This window comes from Gigantopelta aegis, chromosome 3, assembly GCF_016097555.1.
Source record: "Gigantopelta aegis isolate Gae_Host chromosome 3, Gae_host_genome, whole genome shotgun sequence".
In the NCBI taxonomy this organism is placed as follows: Eukaryota; Metazoa; Mollusca; class Gastropoda; order Neomphalida; family Peltospiridae; genus Gigantopelta; species Gigantopelta aegis.
The window spans coordinates 81,667,352-81,690,950 of record NC_054701.1 but is presented as its reverse complement, the minus strand read 5'-3'; the positions used below and the strand labels follow the sequence as shown (position 1 = coordinate 81,690,950).

Genomic DNA, 23,599 nt, shown 5'->3' with positions numbered 1-23,599 from the left:
CAAAAACGATAACACAACTGAATACAGAATTATTTAAAAAGTATGGGGACTTTAAATACGACTAAAAACTAAATGGCCCCAAAAAAGGATAATGCAGCTGAATATATAATTTTAATATTTCACTCTCAATACTATATGAATATTTGCCACATCCAGTAAAAATTGTAGACCCTAACTTTTGAGCTAAGCCTAAGGAAATGTTTTATTTAACGACACATTCAACACATTTTATTTACGGTTATATGGCATCGGACATATGGATATGGACCACACAGATGTTGAGATAGGAAAGCCGCTGTTACCACTTCATGGGCTACTTTTTTGATGAGAAGCAAGGGATCATTTATATGCACCATTCCACACAGGATAGCACATACCACAGCCTAGAATACCTGGTGCACTGGCTAGAATGAGAAGTTTTGAGCTAATTCCAGTTTCAGTAGGGTTATTGTTTTGGGGGTTCCACCTGATATATCAAATCAATAGTACCTGTAATCAGGTTTTAGTTTACGTCATATGCTATGAACTTACAATAAAGATATTTTATTTACTTTATATCATATGCTATGAAATTATGTTGTCGAACTTACTCGAGGTGCACTCCAGTTCAACTTAGGAAAGACGTTTCCTCCAAGTTTCTGTATTGCTTTCTTTACTTGGGCATCAAACTCAGGAAACTTAGGTGCCTGAAATATATAAATGATTTATAACTAAAATAAAAGTAGAATTGTCATAATTCTTTTAACTGTACACTCACAGAGAGAATCATATAATGTCAATTTTAATTATACAGAGATATATTTGGGAGTACTAGTAACATCCATAAATAGATTGTGCAGCGTTTCTACAATTGTTATAAACATCCACTAGCCATAGGATCAATGATTTAAAAAAAATTAATAGCCATGATTAAAAATTCACTAGCCCTACATTAAGTAAACACAAGTTTACTAACAGGAATAACTGGATATGTCATCTAAAGAAGGAGATAGAGCTTAAAAACCCTTTGGTTTGAGGGGAGGAAGGGGCAGGATATTCACATTTACAAAATAAACTTCAGTGGCATAGGAAGGTGCCAAAAAGTGTTTGGGGGGGGGGGGGGGGGGTGGCACACTTTTACACTATTATAAAGCATATAAAGCAAAATATCTGAAAAGTGGGGAGCACATGTGCCCCCTCCCCCCTCCCGCTTCCTACGCCAGTGAACTTAAATGCAGAATTTGACAAAAAACTAAAATTCACTAGCCATCGGGCATATAGTAGTTATTTACTAGCCTAACATAGAATATCACTAGCTATAGGAGTGGGACTACCATAATCTAGAAGGCCTGTTGTGTATATTAACTTTTCAGCAATTGCAACTCTATGCTATCATAAAATTATATGAAAACAACAGGCCTCTGAAAATCACAAGAACAACTGTGCCATTCGTGCGTCTCTCGCACAAGTCTAACTTTGCCTAACAAATCTTTTTTTTTTTACATATTAAAGTTAAGATAACAGGTACATGATCATGATGGGTTATGTACAAAAGAAATGGGTTACCTTAATTTGTTTTGGCTTAATTCATAAATGGTTTATGCAAATTATGTATTCTCAGATGCCTGAAATTATGTATTCTCAGATGCCTGAGATTTTCACATACAAGAAGAACAAGGAAATGTTTTATTTAACGACACACTCAACATGCTATTTATGGTTATATGGCGTCAGACATATGGTTAAGGACCACACAGATATTGATGGAGGAAACCTGCTGTCGCCAGTTCATGGGCTACTCTTTTCGATTAGCAGCAATGGATCTTTTATAAGCACTATCCCACAGACAGGATAGTACATACCACGGCCTTTGTTACACCAGTTGTGGAACACTGGCTGGAACGAGAAAAAGCCCAATGGGTCCACTGACGGGGATGATCCTAGACTGACCAGATTTTCACATACAATTCAGTGATTTAATTTTACCTACAGTTCTTACCTTGGCTTCTGCGGTATTTGACAATTCACCCCAGTCTACCTGTAAAACAAGACAATCATCTAAAGCAGTGATCTTCATTAAAACAGTAGAAAGGGCTTCTAAATTTTTTTATTAAATCCACTAGCCATGGGGTCAGTGATTTAAAAAATGTACTAGCTACAATTAAAAATTCACTAGTCCTACTTTACTTCAAGCAGGGCTTCTAGAATTTCTATAAAATCCACTAGCCATGGGATCAGTGATTAAAAATATTTACTAGCCACAATTAAAAATTCACTAGTCCTACTTTACTTTAAGTTAATACAATTTTACTAAATAATAGTAATCAGATATGTTACCTAAAGAGGGAGATAGGGCTTAAAAACACTAACAATGGGGGTTGGGGTGGAGGTGAGGATATTCATATTTACAAAACAGACGTAACTGCAACATTTAATAAAAATAAATTTCACTAGCCGCTGGGCATGTTAAATAGTAGTTATTTACTAGCCCAACACTGAATATCACTAGCTATGGGAGTGGGGCTACTATAATAAAGAATCCCTGCAGTAGGAAGCACTAACTTATAAAGGCATAGAAAAAAACAAAGAAAGTGCCCATGCCCATATAAAAAGTTAAATTGAAAATGCACGATTCTACCGATTTTCCTTGACCATCCCGGGTTTTTTAAGACCAATGTTTTTTTAAAGGTGTTTTCAGTCTGGAAAATAAAATTTTATTTTCCATGCTTTCCATGACCCGTGTGGACCCTGTTTAACTGCCCTCTCCCACCACCCACCCATTGCTGGTTATTTTATACTAGGTACTGAACTCTTAACTGTGTACCAAACCTAATGCATAAAAATATATCAATAACTAAAAATGATCAACAAAAATAAAATATGGTTTGTACATAAAAAAGAAGCTAAATATCTAGAGAACAACCAGTACATATAATTAATTATTTCTTTTTTAAAGAAAAATCATACCAACAATTCACTAAAAGAGAAGTAAAACGAAATTGAACTGAATATGTAGGAAACAACCTTATACCTCAAGGAAAATAACTGCAGCAGCATCATTAATTAATTAAAATGCCAGTAACAGATTTTTTAATGTCAATTTTTTTAACATTTAGCAATTAATCATCATTAATAAATTAATGAAGGTATAATTATTTTTTTAAATACCTCACTCTGTTCTTCCCCTTCTTCGTCCGATTCAGACTGTTTGCCTCCAACACCATGTACACAACTGTCAGTTTCAAAACAAAAAAGAAAGAGAAAGAAATTATTAAAATTAAAAATTTAGATTCTGTTAGATTATTCAGTCTGGCATATCCAAAACAAGTGATCATTCATGTGAAAAGTGATAAATTATTTGCATGGTTAACTATATTACAGGCACATAGGGCGGAACGTAGCTCAGTGGGAAAACGCTCACTTGATGCGCGGTGGGCCTATAAGAGTTATTTCTCGCTCTAGCCAGTGCACCACGACTGGTATATCAAAGGTTGTGGTATGTACTATCCTGTCTGTGGATTGGTACATATAAAAAATCCCTTGCTACTAATGGGAAAATGTAGTGAATTTCAGCTCTATGACTGTGTCAACATGACCATATGTTTGTCATTCAATAGCCGATGAGTAATAAATCAATGTGCTCTAGTAGTGTTGTTAAACAAAACAAACGTCTTCTATATATTACAGGTATGTGTATAGATGTGGGGGTGGGGGTAGGATGGTTTTCGGGGGTTGAACCTCCCCACTCAACATATTTTTTAAACTTCACTCATCTCAGTCTAACATTCCTGCACATGTATCATATGGGTTTTTTAAGTACATAATAATTATTAATGTTATTTTACAAAAATATTTTCTACTTCAGTACTTGGTTCTTAAACTGTCTTGACACTGTTATAACATTGTGTGTTTTGCATAATTTATGACTTATCATACCAGGAAACAATATTTTTAGGTAACCGGATGTCAGTTTACTTGATTTTTACTTTAATATTTTCACTGTTAAGTTACCTGAATTATATTTACACCTGTGAAAAGCAGTTCATGTTTTAGACCTAGCAGGCAACATCGAAATTCACCCGCTTAAAATATTAAAAACATGCAGGTCATTATTCAAGAAGTGTTTTGTTTAACAACACCACTAAAGCACATTGATTAATTAATCATCAGCTATTGAATGTCAAAAATTTGGTAATTATGACTCGCAGTCATCAGAGAAAAACCGTTACATTTTTCCTAATGCAGCAAGGGATCTTTTATATGCACTTTCCCAGACAGGAAAACACATACCACGGCCTTTGTCCAGTCGAGAAAAAACCCAATCAGCTGACTGAGCTAAAACTCGCCCTCCATTATTCAACAGACATAATTAAAGTACAATTATCTTATCTGCTATTTAGCTTGTGAATCTTTCATAATTTAATTCCTTAATGCTCTAGAATACATCTCAGAGGTCCCCGTATTCCATACACTGTCCCAAATCTTCCCTTTACTTCATGCTATGTTCAGCAAGCCATATTTGTTTCTTAGCAATGACATAACAGCAGGTCACATTCTACTTTCTATTTCAAGCCTGAAATGTACTTAAAAAATTATTTTAAATTTAAATCTTCAGAACTAACACACAAACAGAATAGTTGTTCATATGAATTTTCTGCCCTGAATAGCATTTACCACACAGATATGAAAAAAGGAAATACTGTAGTTGTTACATTCAGAACAAACTAACCATAAATACGGCATTGTGTGGGACAGACCGACTAGATTTGCATGTTAGAACTTTAATTGGATATATATATTTATAATAAGAATAAAAATAAAGTTTAAAATGACACAATACAGAACAAGAATATTGTGACTTAAGCTTCCATTACTACAAAAAATTGTAAAAAGTTTGATAATTTGCTTATTAGGTACAGGGTATTTACAAACTGAAAAAAAAAGCATTCTAGTAGGCTCTCCACAAATAACCCTCGAGTACTCAGGCCAAGTCTAGCTAGACTTGAGTCCGTTCACAGGACTCGAGTACCCATGCAAGGAAGAGCACTCTCGTTTAATTATATTTTGTATGTCATTTTGCCATATTATGCTTTCCGCCGATTACACTATAGAGCTATGAGACATGGAGGGAAAAGAAAAGCTGATTGTGACAGTGTGGAATGCTATATAATGGGTCATTGTATCAATGGCATGATTTGGCACCCATGTTCAGTGCTGGAATTAAGATCCATAATGCTATTTTACTTTATTCCTTAGTCTCATTATTATCTAGCGTCAGGTACTCGGGCACGGGTAGAGTTTGACCCACAGTTACTCGAGTCCAATATTTTGGACTCGTGGAGGACCTACATTCTAGGTGTATACTGATCTAAAGCAATATATATTTCCTGCCAAGTTTCTTATCGGAGGTCAAGAGCCATAACTCTGTCAAAAAAATGAAAGTCCAAAGTGACCTGTAAATGTACACGGTAAAGCTATACCCACAAGTTCAGCTCAATATCTTGAGGCATTACAATAAGAAAATTTATAGAAAAACTATATATGGGCCAGACAAATGGACAATCAGATGGAGAGAAAAAAAAAAAGACTAATAATTATACTGAAAATGGTAAAGTGTAGTCCATCCCACAAGAAATGCCTTTTTTAATACTATGGAATTTATAACAAGTTAAATTATTTCGAAGTTTACTCTTTTCTAAATTGCACATAAAAATAGTATTCTTTTGTTATTTTCAAAACACTTCTACCTTTCTTCTTACAACAAACTAAACTAAAATTATTTACAAAAACCATTTTTGTAGGAAGATGGGACGGACTATAGTAGTAAATTCTCTTATTCCAGAACTGGGCATAATATAAGAGATAAAGTTTATTGTACTAAGAATTCACTGAATAATACTTTTAACTTACCCATCTGGTAATACTATCCCATCTGTATGAAGATAATCTAGGAATTCCTGAGGTAATGGAATTATAATGCTGGAAAAACAACACAATAAAATGTACTTGATTTTAAAATTAACATGATATAATATTTATATCAGGTGCCTCACCCCCAACCCCCCCCCCCAAAAAAAAAAAACCCCCCCCCCCCCCCAAAAACCTGTATCTCTCTTTACTGTTTAATAACTTGAAAAATATTTATACCAGGTAAATAATAGTTTGCACCTGACATCATCTGGGAATTATCATACTCAATTGTGGTAAATATTTCAAGAATACAGGTCAAATGCCTTTTTAATAGTGATAACTGCCTGACAAAAGATGTAATGCCAGAAAGTTGATTCAGGGTTCAAATTTTACTATGGCAATGACAGCAAGTGCTATTGTTACCCGCCTTATTTGCCAATGTGCTACAAAAATCAGTCAGCAACAAAAATGCTGTGGTGCCCTGCCTGGTTTGCCCTTACCCAGGGCTCGAACTTAAAGACAGCACCGACGGCAATTGGCGTCACTGAGATATAAATTGCCGTAGATAGAGAGCATCACCGACGGCACTGTTGTGACATCAGTAAAGTTTCTCAACAGTGGCAAAATGTATACACCTGGTATACATTAACTTCCAATATTTAACATTTGCACGTTGCCCTGCTTACCACACATTCCATGTTGTATGTATAAGAAATAGTAAAAATATTAAAATTACCATTGGAAATATGATAAAAGACACCCATAATATGATATCCAGGGCTCACCCTGGATAAAAAATACCTGTAGCCAAAATATTAGCCAAATGGAATTTTTATTAGCCATATTGAAAATGCTTTAGCAAAAATTGTTTTACTGTATAGAGTATTTATATATAAATATGAAAATGCATCTTCATTGATGCGAACAACTATTGTTTTTCTACAAATTAACATCAGAATTTACTCCTGTGTAATTGTATTGTTTAATGTCCGCAACAATGTCTCTTGACACGTGGGTGTCAGCTGACTGAAGCATGACGTATTTTTGCACCGAGAGCTGTCCTCAGTTCAGCCAACGAACGTTCTTCCTAACGTTCGCGAACTATTTGATTGGTGTTCGTCATGTTCAGTTGGTTTAACGTGAAGCGCACAAACCAGTCTAGCGAATGTTTTCTTTTCACTCGGTCTGGCTGAACTCAGCCCTTTGGATAGCCTACATGTCTTTCGGCCCTGAACTGACATGTGTATTCAAATTGACATGCATTGTCGGTCTGTTTTTATTACTTTGTTTCAAAGACTTTACAAAGTTAAAATAACAAGTTACAGACTTTGATTTTATACATGCTGAATGCATGTCGTTAAAATTAATAACCGTGATTATTAAAATAAGCAAACTTTATTAGGCCCACGCTGTATTCTGGATTACATCGTTTCTTGTTACTGGTCGCGAGATCGCTACTGCGCTAATTGAATATTTGTTATTATTATGTTTGAGTGTCAGATAGATTATGTAACAGTTTGTTCAGAAGACAGAAAATGGTTTAGCCAAAATTTTAGCCACTTGCAAATTTTATTAGCCATTTTTTGTAAAAATTAGCTAATGGCTAATTTGGCTACCGACAGCGCGAGCCCTGATATCCAATAAACTGCATAGGCTAGCACCCAAGAAAACATCAAAGAAAGTATACGTAGGTTGTATTGGTGCTCTTATTTCTGTCATTAAACTGAAGGCAACACTTGTCTTGCACACCAAAAATTAAAATTCTACCTGCTGATTCCAAGTTTAATTTACCTTGTTTTACTAAAAAAAAAAAAAAAAAAGATGATCAATGACAATATGTCCCCTGTCCTGTTCAAACGTATACTAATCTCAGTCTCTTGTTAATAAAACGTTTTTATTCTTCTTAATATTAATAATAAGTTACAATATGGTTAAATACAGAACAATTCTTCCAGCGTTTCCTTTAATAGTGATTTTTCTCCCCATTATTTAATCAATAAAACAAGCTTCAATGATAGCTTTGTCGTTTAAATGCCATTTCAAAAATCTTGGGATTAACCTTACATTTAGAAAGTTTAATAATAATGATAGGGGTGTCACTATACACCTATCTCGATACAAAACCCACAATACGATATGTATCACGATACCCGATTCACAGGGTTTTCCCAGTAAAACAAGAAGTGGAAGCGTGGGTGAAATTATTTGAAAATACAAAATAAACATGATAAAAGTGAAACACTAATTAAACACAATTTTATTGAGGAAATACCACACCATAGACATTTCGACATAAGCAGTCACATAGCCTCTGTCCACTTCACTGTTGTTGTTTTTTAAAGAAAATACCTTGTTAATAAGTATGAATTGGTTGTGTTAAATCTATACAAAATTAAAATAGAAATAAATACATGGTCAAATAAGAATCGATACAGATGCAAGGGTATCGTGTATCGTGTATCGTATTGTTAGCAGAAGTACCATGATACATCGATGCATCGGAAGGAAGGAAATGTTTTATTTAACGACGCATTCAACATATTTTTATTTATTTTACGGTTATATGGCATCAGACATATGGTAAAGGACCACACAAATATTGAAAGAGGAAACCCATGGTCACCACTTCATGGGCTACTCATTTCGATTAGCAGCAAGGGATCTTTTATATGCACCATCCCACAGACAGGATAACACATACCATGACCTTTGATATACCAGTCGTGATGCACTGGCTGGAGTAAGAAATAGCCGAATGGGACCACCGACAGGGATTAATCCCAGACCGACCGCGCATCAAGCAAATGCTTTACTACTGGGCTACGTCCTGCCCCTGATGCATCGATCGGTGTATCCTAACGAACTGTTAGTATGTGAGGTATCCTGACACCCCTAAAATATAAGTTGAAAGATAATGAGTCAGGCCACCTGCATTTGACTAATGTGTCATCACAGTGAGACACAGTGGTACTTGATGAGTACCAGACATGAATGGTGAACCATTCTAAGTACAACATGCAACTCCAGCATTAAATCTTTTGACATGTAATTTTGAATCTGTCACAAGTCATTCGCCCTACAGGTATACTTGATTTTTTTTTTTTTTACAACAAATAGGTAATACCCATATAAAAGCAGGTGCAAAATATGATTATCCTGGTATATAATAGTTTCCAAGTAAAGATGAAGAGAATGTTTTATTTAACGACGCACTCAACACATTTTATTTACGGTTATATGGAGTCAGACATATGGTTACGGACCACAAAGAAACCTGCTGTCGCCACTTCATGAGCTACTCTTTTCGATTAGCAGCAAGGGATCTTTTATAAGCACCATCCCACAGACAGGATACCACGGCCTTTGATATACCAGTAATGGTGCACTGGCTGGAATGAGAAATAGCCCAATGGGCCCACCGACGAGGATCGATCTTAGACTGACCGCGAATCAAGCGAGCGCTTTACCACTGGGCTACGCCCCACCTCTCCAAGTAAAGAGGCATACCGTTTTTTCTTTAGACACATGATATAAGAGATAGCAAAACAAAGCTATACCAAGTTACTGTAGCTAAACACTCCCAGATGTATTACTATTAAAGAAAGAAAGAAATGTTTTATTTAACGACTCACTCAACACATTTTATTTACGGTTATATGGCGTCAGACATATGGTTAAGGACCACACAGATTTTGAGAGGAAACCCGCTGTCGCCACTACATGGGCTACTCTTTCCGATTAGCAGCAAGGGATCTTTTATTTGCGCTTCCCAGACAGGATAACACAAACCATGGCCTTTGTTGAACCAGTTATGGATCACTGGTCAGTGCAAGTGGTTTACACCTACCCATTGAGCCTTGCGGAGCACTCGCTCAGGGTTTGGAGTCGGTATCTGGATTAAAAATCCCATGCCTCGACTGGGATCCGAACCCAGTACCTACCAGCCTGTAGACAGATGGCCTAACCACGATGCCACCGAGGCCAGTCGTATTACTATTAATGCAAGTGAATACAGGAACCAAATGCAACCAAAGTCCCGTTTAGGCGACTTTAAATACTATAAAATAATGGCATTAGTTGCCAAATAATATGAATCCAGGGCGAAAATAAGTTGAAATGAATGAATTAAACATGATCATTATGATCATCTGCATATACAAGCTGTGGCCCAGTGATAGAGCACTGATGTACATATGAACAGGCAATAATATAGTCAGCAAAATGGGTCTTTTCTTTGCTGAAAGTTGACTCAAGTCAGAGAAGAAGAAATGTTCTATTTAACGACGCACTCAACACATTTTATTTACGGTTATATGGTGACAGACATATGGTTAAGGACCACACAGATATTGAGAGAGGAAACCCGCCACTCCATGAGCTATTCTTTTCGATTAACAGCTTAGTTGTTAGTAGTAGAGTTGTTAGTAGTAGTAGTAGTAGTAAGTTTTAGTCACCATAATATTTTTGACTGGATCAGATTTAAAGAACAAAATCACACAACAAGGCACTGACTTGTTTTACTTTAGCATCAGACTGTACATCAACGCCTCTTGTTCCATTTGCTGTTTACCAATCAAGTGTTGTTCGGTTCTCGTCTGTACTCACTTTAGTAATACCTGAAAATTCTTATTATCACTTTCATTTTAAAATATTGATGACACATTAATTGTCAGTTCCTTAAGTTAACACTATCATAATCATATTTAAAATCAAATATTTCGGCTACTGGATGTCAAACATTTGTTAATTTTGAAATATAGTCTTAGAAAGGAAACCTGCTAAATTTTTTCCATTAGTAACAAGGGATCTTTTATATGTATCATCCCATAGACAGGATAGTACATACCACGGCCTGGAACAAGAGACACAATGGACCGTCCGACTGATCGATCCCAGACCGACTGCGAATCAAGAAAGCACTTTACCACTGGGTTACATCCCGCCCCACTAACAAGTCGGTGTCTTGATGTCTGTTGTGTGATTTTGGTTTTGAGACTGGATTAGGTCCAAAATATTAAGGCTATTTATCTTCCTTTTTTTTTTTATCCCACTTCCCCTTTCCCTCCTTTGAATTCCATCTCATTTCTTCCCGATCTGGCAACTCCTCATATCTTTCAACTTCTCTTGCTGTCCACCTCCACATTCCAGTCCTTGTCCCTCCAACTGCTAAAGGTGCTCATCTCTTGTGGCTATCTGTGCCATACACCTGCCATTCCCCATCAGCTTTTAGCTGTGGGTTTAGTCTGACCACTTCGGAGAGTTACTTCTGGCATTGTTAAGAGGCACCTACTATGCTCCCCATCTACCGGTGGTTGTTATATAACTTGATGACTTCATCAGACTTTCAGCAAAAATACACCCAATCTATTTTACTGGCTAGATTAGGGGCTTGTTAGTGCTAGGTGCACATTTCTATGTCTGTTCAGACAAGGGCTCGAGGAGCTTGTTATCACGGAACATGACAAATCTTCACTTCACTTATTTGTATTAAATTTCTCTCCTATCTTCTGAAATAGTGTCTGTATCACTTGTATGTCAAAAAAAAAAAAGACGATAAAAAAGTAAGGGTCAGCCTATTTACAGCCCGGAGCCCAACAGTTACCGAAGACAAAAACAGAACCCAGATGTTAATGCCGAGGTGTACATTGTTCATATTTGGCACAAAGATACACCTCAGCATGATGTATTTATATATGTTAAAAAACATAAATGTAGGAAAACTATTTTTTAAAGAAACAAATTGAATTTTTCATCTTCGGACTGTACACAACGAAATCTGTATTTACCGTCCGAAGGAAACGTCAATTAAGTCATTAAATATGGCATATACAAATATGGGATTTGGCACAAGGAAACATCTCAGTACGATGTATTTAAATATGTTTAAAAAAAGGTGCAAAAAACAAAAATAATGTTTAATAACGTTTTTCATCTTCCTCACCAAACAATGCCCCGAAAGTAACCCGAAGACCAAAATAGAATCCATATGTTAATGCCGAGACGTACATTGTTCACATCTGGCACAAACATACACCTAAGCATTATGTATTTAAATATATAAAATATATATATATATATATTTTTTTTTTTTGTACCCCATTTTTTTGTTACATATTTAAATACATCATACCGAGAGGCTTCCTCGTGCCAAATCTCATGTTTGTATATTCCATATTTACTGACTTAATTGACGTTTCCTTCCTCAGACGGGGAATACAGATTTCGTTATGTATCACCAATTGTCGAAAACCGTACGAAATCGAAAACCGTATTATTTTACTTCTGGGTACTTTGTAATGTCTACACATGTTCTATCGTTGATACGACAACAACTTCTTGTTACGGAAGTACACTTAAAACAAATTTCCTTAAAAATGCGGGGGGAAAAAAGGTAAGAATAAGTTTTATGCTCAATGAAGTGTATTATTACAGTTAATTTGCACACTGGAATCTTACTGAATGCAATGCAAATGCATCCCTAAACAGCAACAGGTGCACAACGGAATCCATACAACCAAACACGTCTACTAGCACTGCTGAATGAGTAATGACTGGTCACTTCCGGATAGCCGCTTTCAGGCCACGTGACTGTCATGTTACTGTTTTTCGTGGGAAAAGCCGATTTTATGTTGTTGCCATTACGTTGATAATGTCATAGTACGTTTTTCGATAATGCTTTTAAAATGACGTTTTCTTACCACCTGGTGCATTTCTTGATGGAACAGGGATAACATGCGAGTATGTACTTACCTTTTTATACATTTTATTTCTAAACTGAACAAGGTAAACATTAATGTCGTTAAATTGATAGCCTGACATGACTGAGCATGCACACCAGCCATTTCCTCTTAGTCGTACGGTTTTCGATTAAACGAGGATACAGCCCGAACGTGAAAACTGTGAATTTTTAAAAATATATATTTTTCCTACATTGTTTTTTACATATTTAAATACATCATACTGAGGTGTATCTTTGTACTAAATATGAACAGTATACACATCGGCATTAACATCCGCATTGTTTTTGTCTTTGATTTGCACACGATTGGGTACGGGATGCGGTGAACTCGTATGGAAACTAACTCGTATGAACGGAAAACTTGTATGGAAAACGAACTCGTATGTTAAAAAATAACGGTGAACTCGTATGGGAATGTATGGATATGCAGATATACTTTGATATTTCTCTTAAATGTGTATTTTGTATACATGCTTCTTATTTATGTCACCATCAGTTAAATATTTGCGTGTCAACCACAGTCGCATTCCACAGCGTGACGTCGTCTTGTTACTGGTCGGTGACAAACCACACAAGGTGTGTCTGCCATGGTTCTGAGTGAAGTTTTTTATTATTGATTTCAACTTATTTTCGTGCTTACATCCAATTAAGATTCAAGCATGCTGTCCTGGGCACACACCTCAGCTATCTGGACTGCCTGACCAGGACAGTGGGTTAGTTGACTAAGTTCTTAGTTTGTTAGTGGTTAGTGAGAGAGAAGAGGGTGTAGTGGCCTTACACCTACCCAATGAGCCCTTAAGTTTAAGCTTAAGAGCTCGCTCTGGGTTGGAGCCGGTACCGGGCTGCGAAGCCTGTACCTACCAGCCTGTAGTTCGATGGCTTAACCACTGTGCCACCGAGGCTGGTCTCTGAGTGAACAAGCTGTTGTAGCGCACGCCTGTCATGGGCACAAAGCCGGCCTTGGCCGGCTCCTCCGTCCATGACAGGAAAGAAACTAACAGGGTGGATTTTGAAGCGACTTTTTATAGTTTTAGTTTTAAGCATTGAATTCAGTGGTATGTTAAATTACTCTGATCCGCCACTGGGGCATAGGTGTCAATTTAATAAGTAAACAGATTAGTTTAGGGAGAAATGCTCAAATACAGGTCATCATCCCGTGTCGGACTGATAAAAACTACACACAAGTTGCTATACAGTATTGGATATATCAGTTTATTTCCATACGAGTTCACTGCACCCCCATACGAGTAAGTCTTCCATACAAGTTCACTGCATTTTCCCCCATACAAGTAAGTTTTTCATATGAGTTCACCGCAAGCCATTGGGTACAATGTAACAGTTCAATGTTACGAATGTATTCCTCATCCCCTCTAAACCCACAGGCAGGTGTACCCAATCATATGCAAATCTTTTACCCATCCACCCATTAAACCATCTATATACCCCTCCCCCTTTACCATGGAATATTCATGAGGGATCTACCACTAAAGTCCCCCTTGAATGGAATATTTTTAAAATCCAATTTAGGACTACATACGTGGTGAGCGTGGTCTTACCTTTTGATAGTGAGTTCTTTAAATTTTGAATACCACGATGAAAAGCTGCAGTGCATCACTTGAGAAACTTTCATTTTGAATTTTGCAATGACTGGATGCAGCCTTTGTCTGTGGTTTTAAGTAAAACGTGACTAACAATTTCATCAGACACGTTTCATCAGCTCATGATGAAATATCCAGAATTGTTTACGGTGAGACTAAAACTGTTTTCAATTCACAAAAGAGTTCTTTTCCAAACGCAGTAGTGTTTTGTTCCTGGTACCTGTTTGACCGAGACGTCTCGCCCCACAATCCTGTGTAAGTCAGTACCAAAGCAAGTTCTACAGACGTACTGCAAGAGAAAAAAAACCCCCAAACTAACAAACAAAGAAAACAAACAACAACAACAATGAAAACAATTAGTAGTGAATTATAAACAGACAAACATAGAGAGAGCGAGAGAGAGAGAGAGAGAGAGAGAGAGAGAGAGAGAGAGAGAGAGAGAGAGAGAGAGAGAGAGAGAGAGAGAGAGAGAGAGAGAGAGAGAGAGAGAGAGAGAGAATGAAAGAGAGAGAGAGAGAGAGAGAGAGAGAGAGAGAGAGAGAGAGAGAGAGAGAGAATGAACATGAGAGAGAATGAGAGACAGACAGAGACAGATAGCGAGAAAGAGAGATAGAGAGAATGAGAGAGACAAAGAGAAAGAGAGATAGAGAGAATGAGAGAGACAAAGAGAAAGAGAGATAGAGAGAATGAGAGAGACAAAGAGAAAGAGATATAGAGAGAATGAGAGAGATGGTGGGTGGGAGGGGGAGAAACAGACAGACGCAGAGATTAAAAAGAGAGATACAGCCAATAAAAAAATATTTTGCCAGACTTGATGTTTGATGTCAGTTGGTACAATTGTTTATCAGGCTATGTGGTAACTTGACTTTTTTATGTGTTATATTCTTGGGACATGGAAACATACATAATAAACAATAAACATGATCATATATGTACCCGTTCCCATTGTTCCAGTTAGTTAAAGCACCTATAGATATGTATCACACAAAAGAGTAAAAGGACCCTCGACGTAATATTTGTTTCCTGTCCATTATAAGTTGAAACCTTTCTTATTAATATAAAAGTCTGAGCAAACTGAAGTGGAAATTATTCTAAATTCTCTCGATATATCCAATCATCCGATCCTGCCTTACTAGTAATAGCCTACTAAAAATATTAGCTAAAGAACTCTCTTATATCCTAACTCGACTATTTAATCTACCCTTCATTCCTAGTTTTCGTCTCATTGGAAACTTACTATTCATAAAAAGGTAGTATTCACGAACTTACAAATCAATCTAGACCCATTTTATTAACAAGTAATCTTTCTAAACTTTAGGGAAAATGCATTTCCAAACACATTTTTAATTTCTTTAGAACAAATAATATTACATGTACTACAACAATTCAATCTGGATTTAATCCAGGCGATTCAACTGTAAATCCATTCTGAACCTAAATTATTTTATTTTTCAATCTGTGGATGAAGGAAGGGAAGTCAAAGCAGTATTTTGTGTTATGCACTTGAACGACAAAACCGTAATACATGGTCAGGGCCGTATCGAATGGGCATTTTTGTAAAATAGTCGTTGATTCTATTAATTTTTATCTATTTTTGTCTATAGTGAAACAGCCACTCCCGAGGATATCCTTTACTTGAGATTTTATCCCTCTTGCACCGCCAAAAAGAGGACTGCCACTCTCAAACTAGTTTACTAAATCAAGACTAACACTGGACAAAGTTCATTAGAATAAGTACAGTTGATGATATCAGGTGTTCGCGAAAGGTGAGCATATCCTGCTTCACCGGTAGCACCCGTCATGAGTACTGCCATTACAGCAGATGAAAATATAATAACAGTGCAAGAGTTTCAGCAAAGAGATGAAAAAGTATGCATAATGTATTTAGTAGATATAGCCTCCAAATGTTTACCATAAAACCTGCTGAATGCCCTAAAAAGTAAAGCATGTGATAGAGTTTGGCACAAGCGTCTAATTCAAGTTGAAAAAAGTTGGGATAAAAGGAATATTGATATGGTTTGAAAGCTATATATCTGATTGAAAACCATAAAAGTTACAGTTTATATGTACCATCCCACAGACAGGATAGCATATACCACGGCCTTTGATATACCATTTGTGGTGCACTGGCTGGAACGAGAGATAGCCCAATGGGCCCACAGACGGGGATCGATCCTAGGCCGACCGCACATCAGGCAAGCGATTTACCACTGGGCTACGTCCCGCCCCAAATACAATATGTAGTACCGTATTACACAATTAATTTTGCACACGAAGACTGTTCCTGCCGGCGTCCCCCAAGGTTCTGACCTGGGCCCTAATATATAAATATTGTTAATTTGTAAAAGATAAACATGCCGAAACATGTCATTAAATTACTGAACTGTTGGTTGTGGTGTTTTATGTAGAAAACACACACACACACACACACACACACACACATACACGCACACGCACGTACACGCACGCACACGCACACTCTCTCTCTCTCTCTCTCTCTCTCTCTCTCTCTCTCTCTCTCTCTCTCTCTCTCACACACACACACACACACACACACACACACACCAATCCCAAACCGCTGTACATTTGATTTGCGGAAATAAAATATTGTTTAAATCCTTTTTTTTCTCCTTTTTTTGGGGGGGGGGGGGCGTAGCTCAGTGGTAAAGCGCTCAGTTGATGGCGGTCGGTTTAGGATCGATCCTCGTCGGTGGCCCAATTGGGCTATTTCTCGTTCCAGTCAGTGCTCCACAACTGGAGTAACAAAGGCCGTAGTATGCACCATCATGTCTATGTGATGGCGCATATAAAAGATCCCTTGCTGCTAATCGAAAAGAGTAGCCTATGAAGTGGCGACAGCGGGTTTCCTCTGTCTATATCTATGTGGTCCTTAACCATATGTCTGAGGCCATATAACCGTAAATAAAATGTGTTCAGTCCGTCGTTAAATAAAACATTTTTTTCCTTCCAGATTTTGACATCTTCGTTTAATTCGGACAAACATTTGCCTACCCCCCTCCCCCCCCCCCCACACACACACACGTACACACTACAAGAATAGGAGCCCCATACGCCTATGAAACAAAATAATGAATATTTTAAACGTGTTGATATCATGTTTGTCATATTAGTCTATACCAATTATTATATTATTCCTGGAATTACTGCTATGTACAATTCAACGTTATTTTAATCTATAAAAAAAAATTGTAAGTAGTTCGACTAGCATTACATTATATTAAAGGGCAAAGTAATTGTTACCGGCTGCAAATCAACACATTTTCAAAACCATATTATGTACAAACATTACAAATACACATGCATATTTATATTTATATTAAATTTACACTTATGTCACATACAGCGATGAGCAAATAGTCATGTAACTATTTGACTTAATGATGTGTTTAGAATATCGTTCTGCTTAGAATATAAAAAACAACACTGATTAGTGGATCATCAATAAAGCGGAACCTAATACTTCCCCATGTTCAGCCAGCAAACGTTTCGCTAACGATCACGAACTATTTGATTGGATCCCGAAGTGATAATTCGGTTTACTGTGTAGCGTAGAAATCAGTCTAGGCGTGCCTCCTGCCCCGGAGTCAGCCATTGGCGAATGAATGAATGAATGAATGAATGAATGTTTAACGACACCCCAGCACGAAAAACACATCGGCCATTGGGTGTCAAACTATGGTAATGCAAATAAATAAAGTGATGATCAACATCAATATAAAAATTCAAGGTTTAAACAAAAACAGTGTAAAGAACTGTGCAAAAATACAAATACAAATATCACAGAATTTTACGGACACCGAATTTTACTCTAAACTTCAATTTGTGCTGTATTGGCCATTCTCAAAGAGAATGTTACACCCCTGCACCACGGTGAGGTTACAGCACGCGCAGGGGCCATTGGCGAAGTCAGACACTGAATCCGAGGTGGGCGTGCCTGAACCCTAGGGATATGGGCACGTTAATAGAGTACCCGATTCCCCGAGTCTAGGCGAACGTCAGCGACAAGCGGTTGACTGAACTTACGTCTTGTTTCACGAACTGTTCAGATTCATATTGAGCCACGTTCTGTCACCCGAAAGCTTAAAATAGTATCACTTGATTGAAATACATAGAGGGGAATAATACGTGTTAAAGTACATTTTGGTGAAAGAAACCTTGCCGTCTGGAACTGTTTTGAAAAACGAACTGTTAGTATGTGAGGTAAAGGAAGGAAATGTTTTATTTAACGACGCACTCATCACATTTTATTTACGGTCATATGGCGTCAGACATATGGTTAAGGACCTGTCACGGGGATCCTATAATACCCGTAACTGAATGAAACACGATTGTCCAAATATCTCTCCTAACTGTATATCTATTAGATCTCTCTGTAACAGGCTGTGGCTCGTCTCAAGGTATGATCAGAGATAAGATCTTATATAAAGTATATATAATATAGCACGTTTAGTTCACTAGAAAACACAACAAAAACACAATACTCTTTGGAATCTGTATTAACCTACGCTGACAAATGTACTGCCGCATTAATAACAACACTAATAACAACCCAGAACTGATCGCTTAATTAGTTAATCTCTAGGTGTCTAGTTTACACAATATGATAATCACTTCACCGTGACACAACACCCACAAGTGCGATAATGGAGAAACGCTTCCAGGGGAATTTAATTAATAAAGGAATTACAACACTATTCCTAACTGGTTAATTTTTAATTAACCCTAACTACTCATTCAATAACCTTGTAATACAGAATTAATACTGGTACCTATCACAATAAAGACAATAACCTACAGTTTACCTAGGTCCTCTAGGATGACTTGCTAAGCTTTATATATATATATATATATATATATATATATATATATATATATATATATATATATATATATATATATATATATCAGAACGGTGAGCCTACAGAATACTGCGTCAGATGACCGGCAGCACCGTCTAATAATATTGGTATAATACAGTATTACAATATTTAAAGTCACATCAATCATATCAAGGTTATACACAGAGCAGAAAATATATATTTACCAAAGTCCCGTCTGAACTAATATAGATCGTTCAGTGGACGACGACCGTTCCCCTGGATACCTCCAAAATGGTTCCCCTCGATATCTCTAAAACACTAGCTATTTATTATAAATCGAATATCGCCTGGGGGTACATCGCGGCACCGAATCTTATCATGTGAGTTTCCACCACGACCACGACGGCATATTTTTCTATGATCGCCAGACTTAATGACGCCGATCGTCGCCAAATCACGGTTGTAAAAACCGCACTCGCGGAGGTATTACGTAACTACTCGCCACATGGCCTCCGCACCTAGCTGGGTGTGTATTAGAAAGTACAGCTCGACGACCGTCGCGCAGAAGTATTACGTAACAAGTTGCCCACCTGGACTAAGTGCAATTGAACTGCGCACGGCCCTCTAACACAATTAATATCGCCACAGGCGAAAACAAAATTAAGCGCATGTTCCGTCACAGGACCACACAGATATTGAGAGAGGAAACTGGCTGTCGCCTCTTCATGGGCTACTCTTTTCGATTAGCAGCAAGGGATCTTTTATATGCACCATCCCACAAACAAGATAACACATACCACGGTATTTGATATACCAGTCGTGGTGCACTGGCTGGAGCGAGGTGAGGTAAAGAAATCAGTCTTAAGGCTTATATAGACCGGATGCGACATGTGCGTGCGATAAGGTTAAACAAAAAAAATCGAAATACGTTTGTGTCAAAGAGAACACTGGATGCGTGCATCTGCAAAACGCATGCGGCCAGCTGAAACGCAGTTGGTGTATCTGCCCTAAACACAAGCTGCGTAGTAACGCATATGCAGTGCATACACATCAGGCGCAATAGTAGGACCACACGCTCGCGCTGCGCTCGGGCTACATGAGCCTTTACACAGAAAGAAGTGTCTACACCAGCTTACACAGAATGAAGCTTGGGCTTGACGTCTTTTAATCTACATGTATGTCATTAGCGTACAGGCGCAAAGAAGTGGTCGTACTGAGCACTTGTGGGTGCATTATGTGCAAGACTGAAATATTGTTCGTGAAAATAAAATTTGTTTAAACAAAGTTAAAAGTTACACATGCTCATAGCAAGCCAGCAATTATTGGTAAGGCATATTGTGGCTCCACTACATATGGATGGCAAGAGATAATATCCACACCCTTACACACACACACACACACACACACACACACACACACACACACATATATATATATATATATATATATATATATATATATATATATATATATATATATATATTTAACTATACCATGCAGCATGTGTTCTGTTGTTGTTTTAAAATTAAAAATCAGGTGAAATATTGGTCAGATCGAAGCCTGGTCACTTCCTACAGCCTTGCTAAGTATTGTTTATAAAAAAAGAAAGAAAGAAATATTTTATTTAACGACGCACTCAATATATTTTATTTACAGTTATATGGCGTCAGACATATGGTTAAGGACCACACAGATTTTGAGAGGAAATCCGCTGTCGCCACTACATGGGCTACTCTTTCCGATTAGCAGCAAGGGATCTTTTATTTGCGCTTCCCACAGGCAGGATAGCACAAACCATGGCCTTTGTTGAACCAGTTATGGATCACCGGTCGGTGCAAGTGGTTTACACCTACCCATTGAGCCTTGCAGAGCACTCACTCAGGGTTTGGAGTCGGTATCTGGATTAAAAATCCCATGCCTCGACTGGGATCCGAACCCAGTACCTACCAGCCTGTAGACCGATGGCCTAACCACGACGCCACCGAGGCCGTTTGTATTGTTTATAATGTCATAGTTTTGTTATTTAAAAATAAAAAAATAAAATAAAAAACCCCAAATGATAATAATAGAAATAAATAATCATAATGTTGATTCTTGTAGACCTAAACGGATATGTTTTGTAATTGTCTTTCCAACAAGAATAACAATGTGTATTTATGAACTGATGTTTGACCATGTCGCATGGTGACAAGATCCGCCATCTTGAAACTATACGCCAGTGCATGACAGTTTGAAAGGTCCTAGGAAAAGAAAGGCCTGTCAGAACGAAGACATGGGCTTTGTGGTTGAAGGCAGCAGCAATTTTCATTGGATGCGCATGCATGTCCACACCACCTCCCCACATCAACACTACCACCTAACGGCATAAGCACATACACGAACTAAATACGAGCTTCACCGTAGGCCATTCTTGAAAATATTTAGTTTACTGTAACCTTACATATAAGTTTATTAGTTAGACGGTTGGTATTTATGAAAATTTATATTTAAAAAAAAAGAAAGAAAAAAAGAAAAGAAAAAGAAAAAAAAGAGAAATTACATGTGTATGAGTCAGAGGATTATAGCAAACAATATATATTTTTTAAGATTCGCCCTACAAAAAAAACAATGCATCTTTAGCATGTCAAGAAAGTAACCCTGTGTAAACAGAAGAGAACAGCAATGTTTGACACCATGTAATGAATATGTTAGGGAGAGATGAGATGGACTCATAGTATCAACAGAATGGTTGGCGCCTACAGGTCTGGAGGTTCGCTTACCATATCTTTCCTCCTAAAGTGATCAATAATACTTGGAACTTATTATTTTTCTCTTTCATGATGGAATCACATTCAAATTCGGACAGTATTCGCATGCAAGATAGTTATAAGAGAAACTGCCAGTCGTTAAATGTTGGTATTATAAATACTGCATTTGAGTACGATGGTGAAGTTCCTGCTCTTTTGAATCCAAGGCATCTGAAAAGTCTAAAACATCGTGAGTATTTGTTTTTCAATATACAATTTTAAATAATATAGCGGGCATGAAATTCAGAAAGTTGGTGATTGTATTACAGATCTCTCAGCTGTTTATGTGCTTCATGTCCATAGGATGAATATTTGGTTTAAACAATATTTACTGCCGTTCAAAAACAGTAGCGGTCTGGGAATTGGCTAACAGGCGTTAGCTTATATAGGATATTTGAAGTTGGGATGGCAGAACTACTGCAGTGTTTTGTTACTGATAGTGTCAAACGTGATGTCTTATTATCGAGAGAACAAAATGGAAATGCTTTTAACAATAATTTTGTTTGATTTTTATTTATTTATTTAAATAAATATGTTGAATGGACATCATGTCATGGTATTTATTTTAAAGATATTTGTATGCATACAACACCTTTAATTGTATTTGAAATTTGAGTCACATTATTGATTTTAAGTCGGACAATTCAAATTTAAGTTTTGATCCCAGACCGACCGCGCATTGAGAGCGCGCTGTACCACTGGGTTACGTCCCACCTAGCCCCAGTACTCTGACTGTAAGAGAGAGCTAGACGGACATTTGGACATAAATACGCTCTCATTACAGTCAGATACTAAGCTATGTATTTTTTTGGCAATCGCCGACCACCAAAAAGTAGTCAAAGATTTCCGCTCTAATACCACAACAATCCTATGTTTGACGTTAAATACATTTACATCGAACATTTTCGAGTAACTAGATTTAAAAAAAATCAGATATTAATCACTAATACACACACTACAGAAAGAAACCCGACAGCACCCACATTCAGCTAAGCTTCGGTAAACTCCGGACAGCAGAATTCTAAGTTCGCCGAGCTATATTGTACTCGCCCACTCCGCCATTCCGTCTTCCAGGGGCCGTCTCATACAATAATACAAGTGCCCCACAATCACCCAAAAAGGTTTGTTTTGTGTAACGACACAACTAGAGCACATTGATTCATTAATCATCGGCTATTGGATGTCAAATATTTGATAATTTTATCATGGTGTTAAAGAGGAAACGCGCTACATTTTATCATTAGTAGCAAGTGATCTTTTATATGCACCATCCAAGAGACAGGATAGCACATACCACGGCTTTTGATATACTAGACGTGGTGCACTGGGTGAAGCGAGAAATAGCGCAATGAACCCACCGACGGGGAACGATCCCAGACCGACTACGCATCACGTGAACGCTTTACCACTGGGCTGTGGACAATCATCAAAGCGACAGAGAATGGTACACATACACACACACACAGAGAGAGAGAGAGAGAGAGAGAGAGAGAGAGAGAGAGAGAGAGAGAGAGAGAGAGAGAGAGAGAGAGAGAGAGAGAGAGAGAGAGAGAGAGAGAGAGATTATATTACATTCACATTTTCTCAAGGTGAAAAAAAGTATTTGATCTACGAGTCGTATGCCTGCTTGGCATGTGTATCACTTTAGCATTTCACTTATCTTTAAGCGACGTTTTAAAAAAAAAAACTTACAATTTTGAATCTGTTGCTAGTTTAACAATATTTGACCTATGGACCTAAAATGTT

At 37.4% G+C, this 23,599-nt stretch overlaps 2 protein-coding genes across 3 annotated transcripts in view; one reads left to right on the top strand and one right to left on the bottom strand.

Annotated features, from left to right (window-relative positions):
* LOC121369158 (cell division cycle protein 123 homolog) overlaps positions 1-14,381 on the bottom strand; it is a 31,868-nt gene extending 17,487 nt beyond the window's left edge. The window contains exons 1-5 of the mRNA XM_041494052.1: positions 14,185-14,381; positions 5,890-5,958; positions 3,148-3,211; positions 1,979-2,017; positions 591-686 (exon numbers count right to left, since the gene is read on the bottom strand). Coding sequence (XP_041349986.1) covers positions 591-686; positions 1,979-2,017; positions 3,148-3,211; positions 5,890-5,958; positions 14,185-14,258 — 342 coding nt within the window. The 5' untranslated portion in view covers positions 14,259-14,381. The remainder of the gene's footprint in view (positions 1-590; positions 687-1,978; positions 2,018-3,147; positions 3,212-5,889; positions 5,959-14,184) is intronic.
* A 6,678-nt stretch (positions 14,382-21,059) lies between these two features.
* The window catches only part of LOC121369157 (solute carrier family 26 member 6-like), a 151,425-nt gene continuing 148,885 nt past the window's right edge, over positions 21,060-23,599 (top strand). For both annotated transcript variants that reach the window (XM_041494047.1, XM_041494046.1), the window contains exon 1: positions 21,060-22,043. In XM_041494047.1, coding sequence (XP_041349981.1) covers positions 21,884-22,043 — 160 coding nt within the window. In that variant the 5' untranslated portion in view covers positions 21,060-21,883. The remainder of the gene's footprint in view (positions 22,044-23,599) is intronic.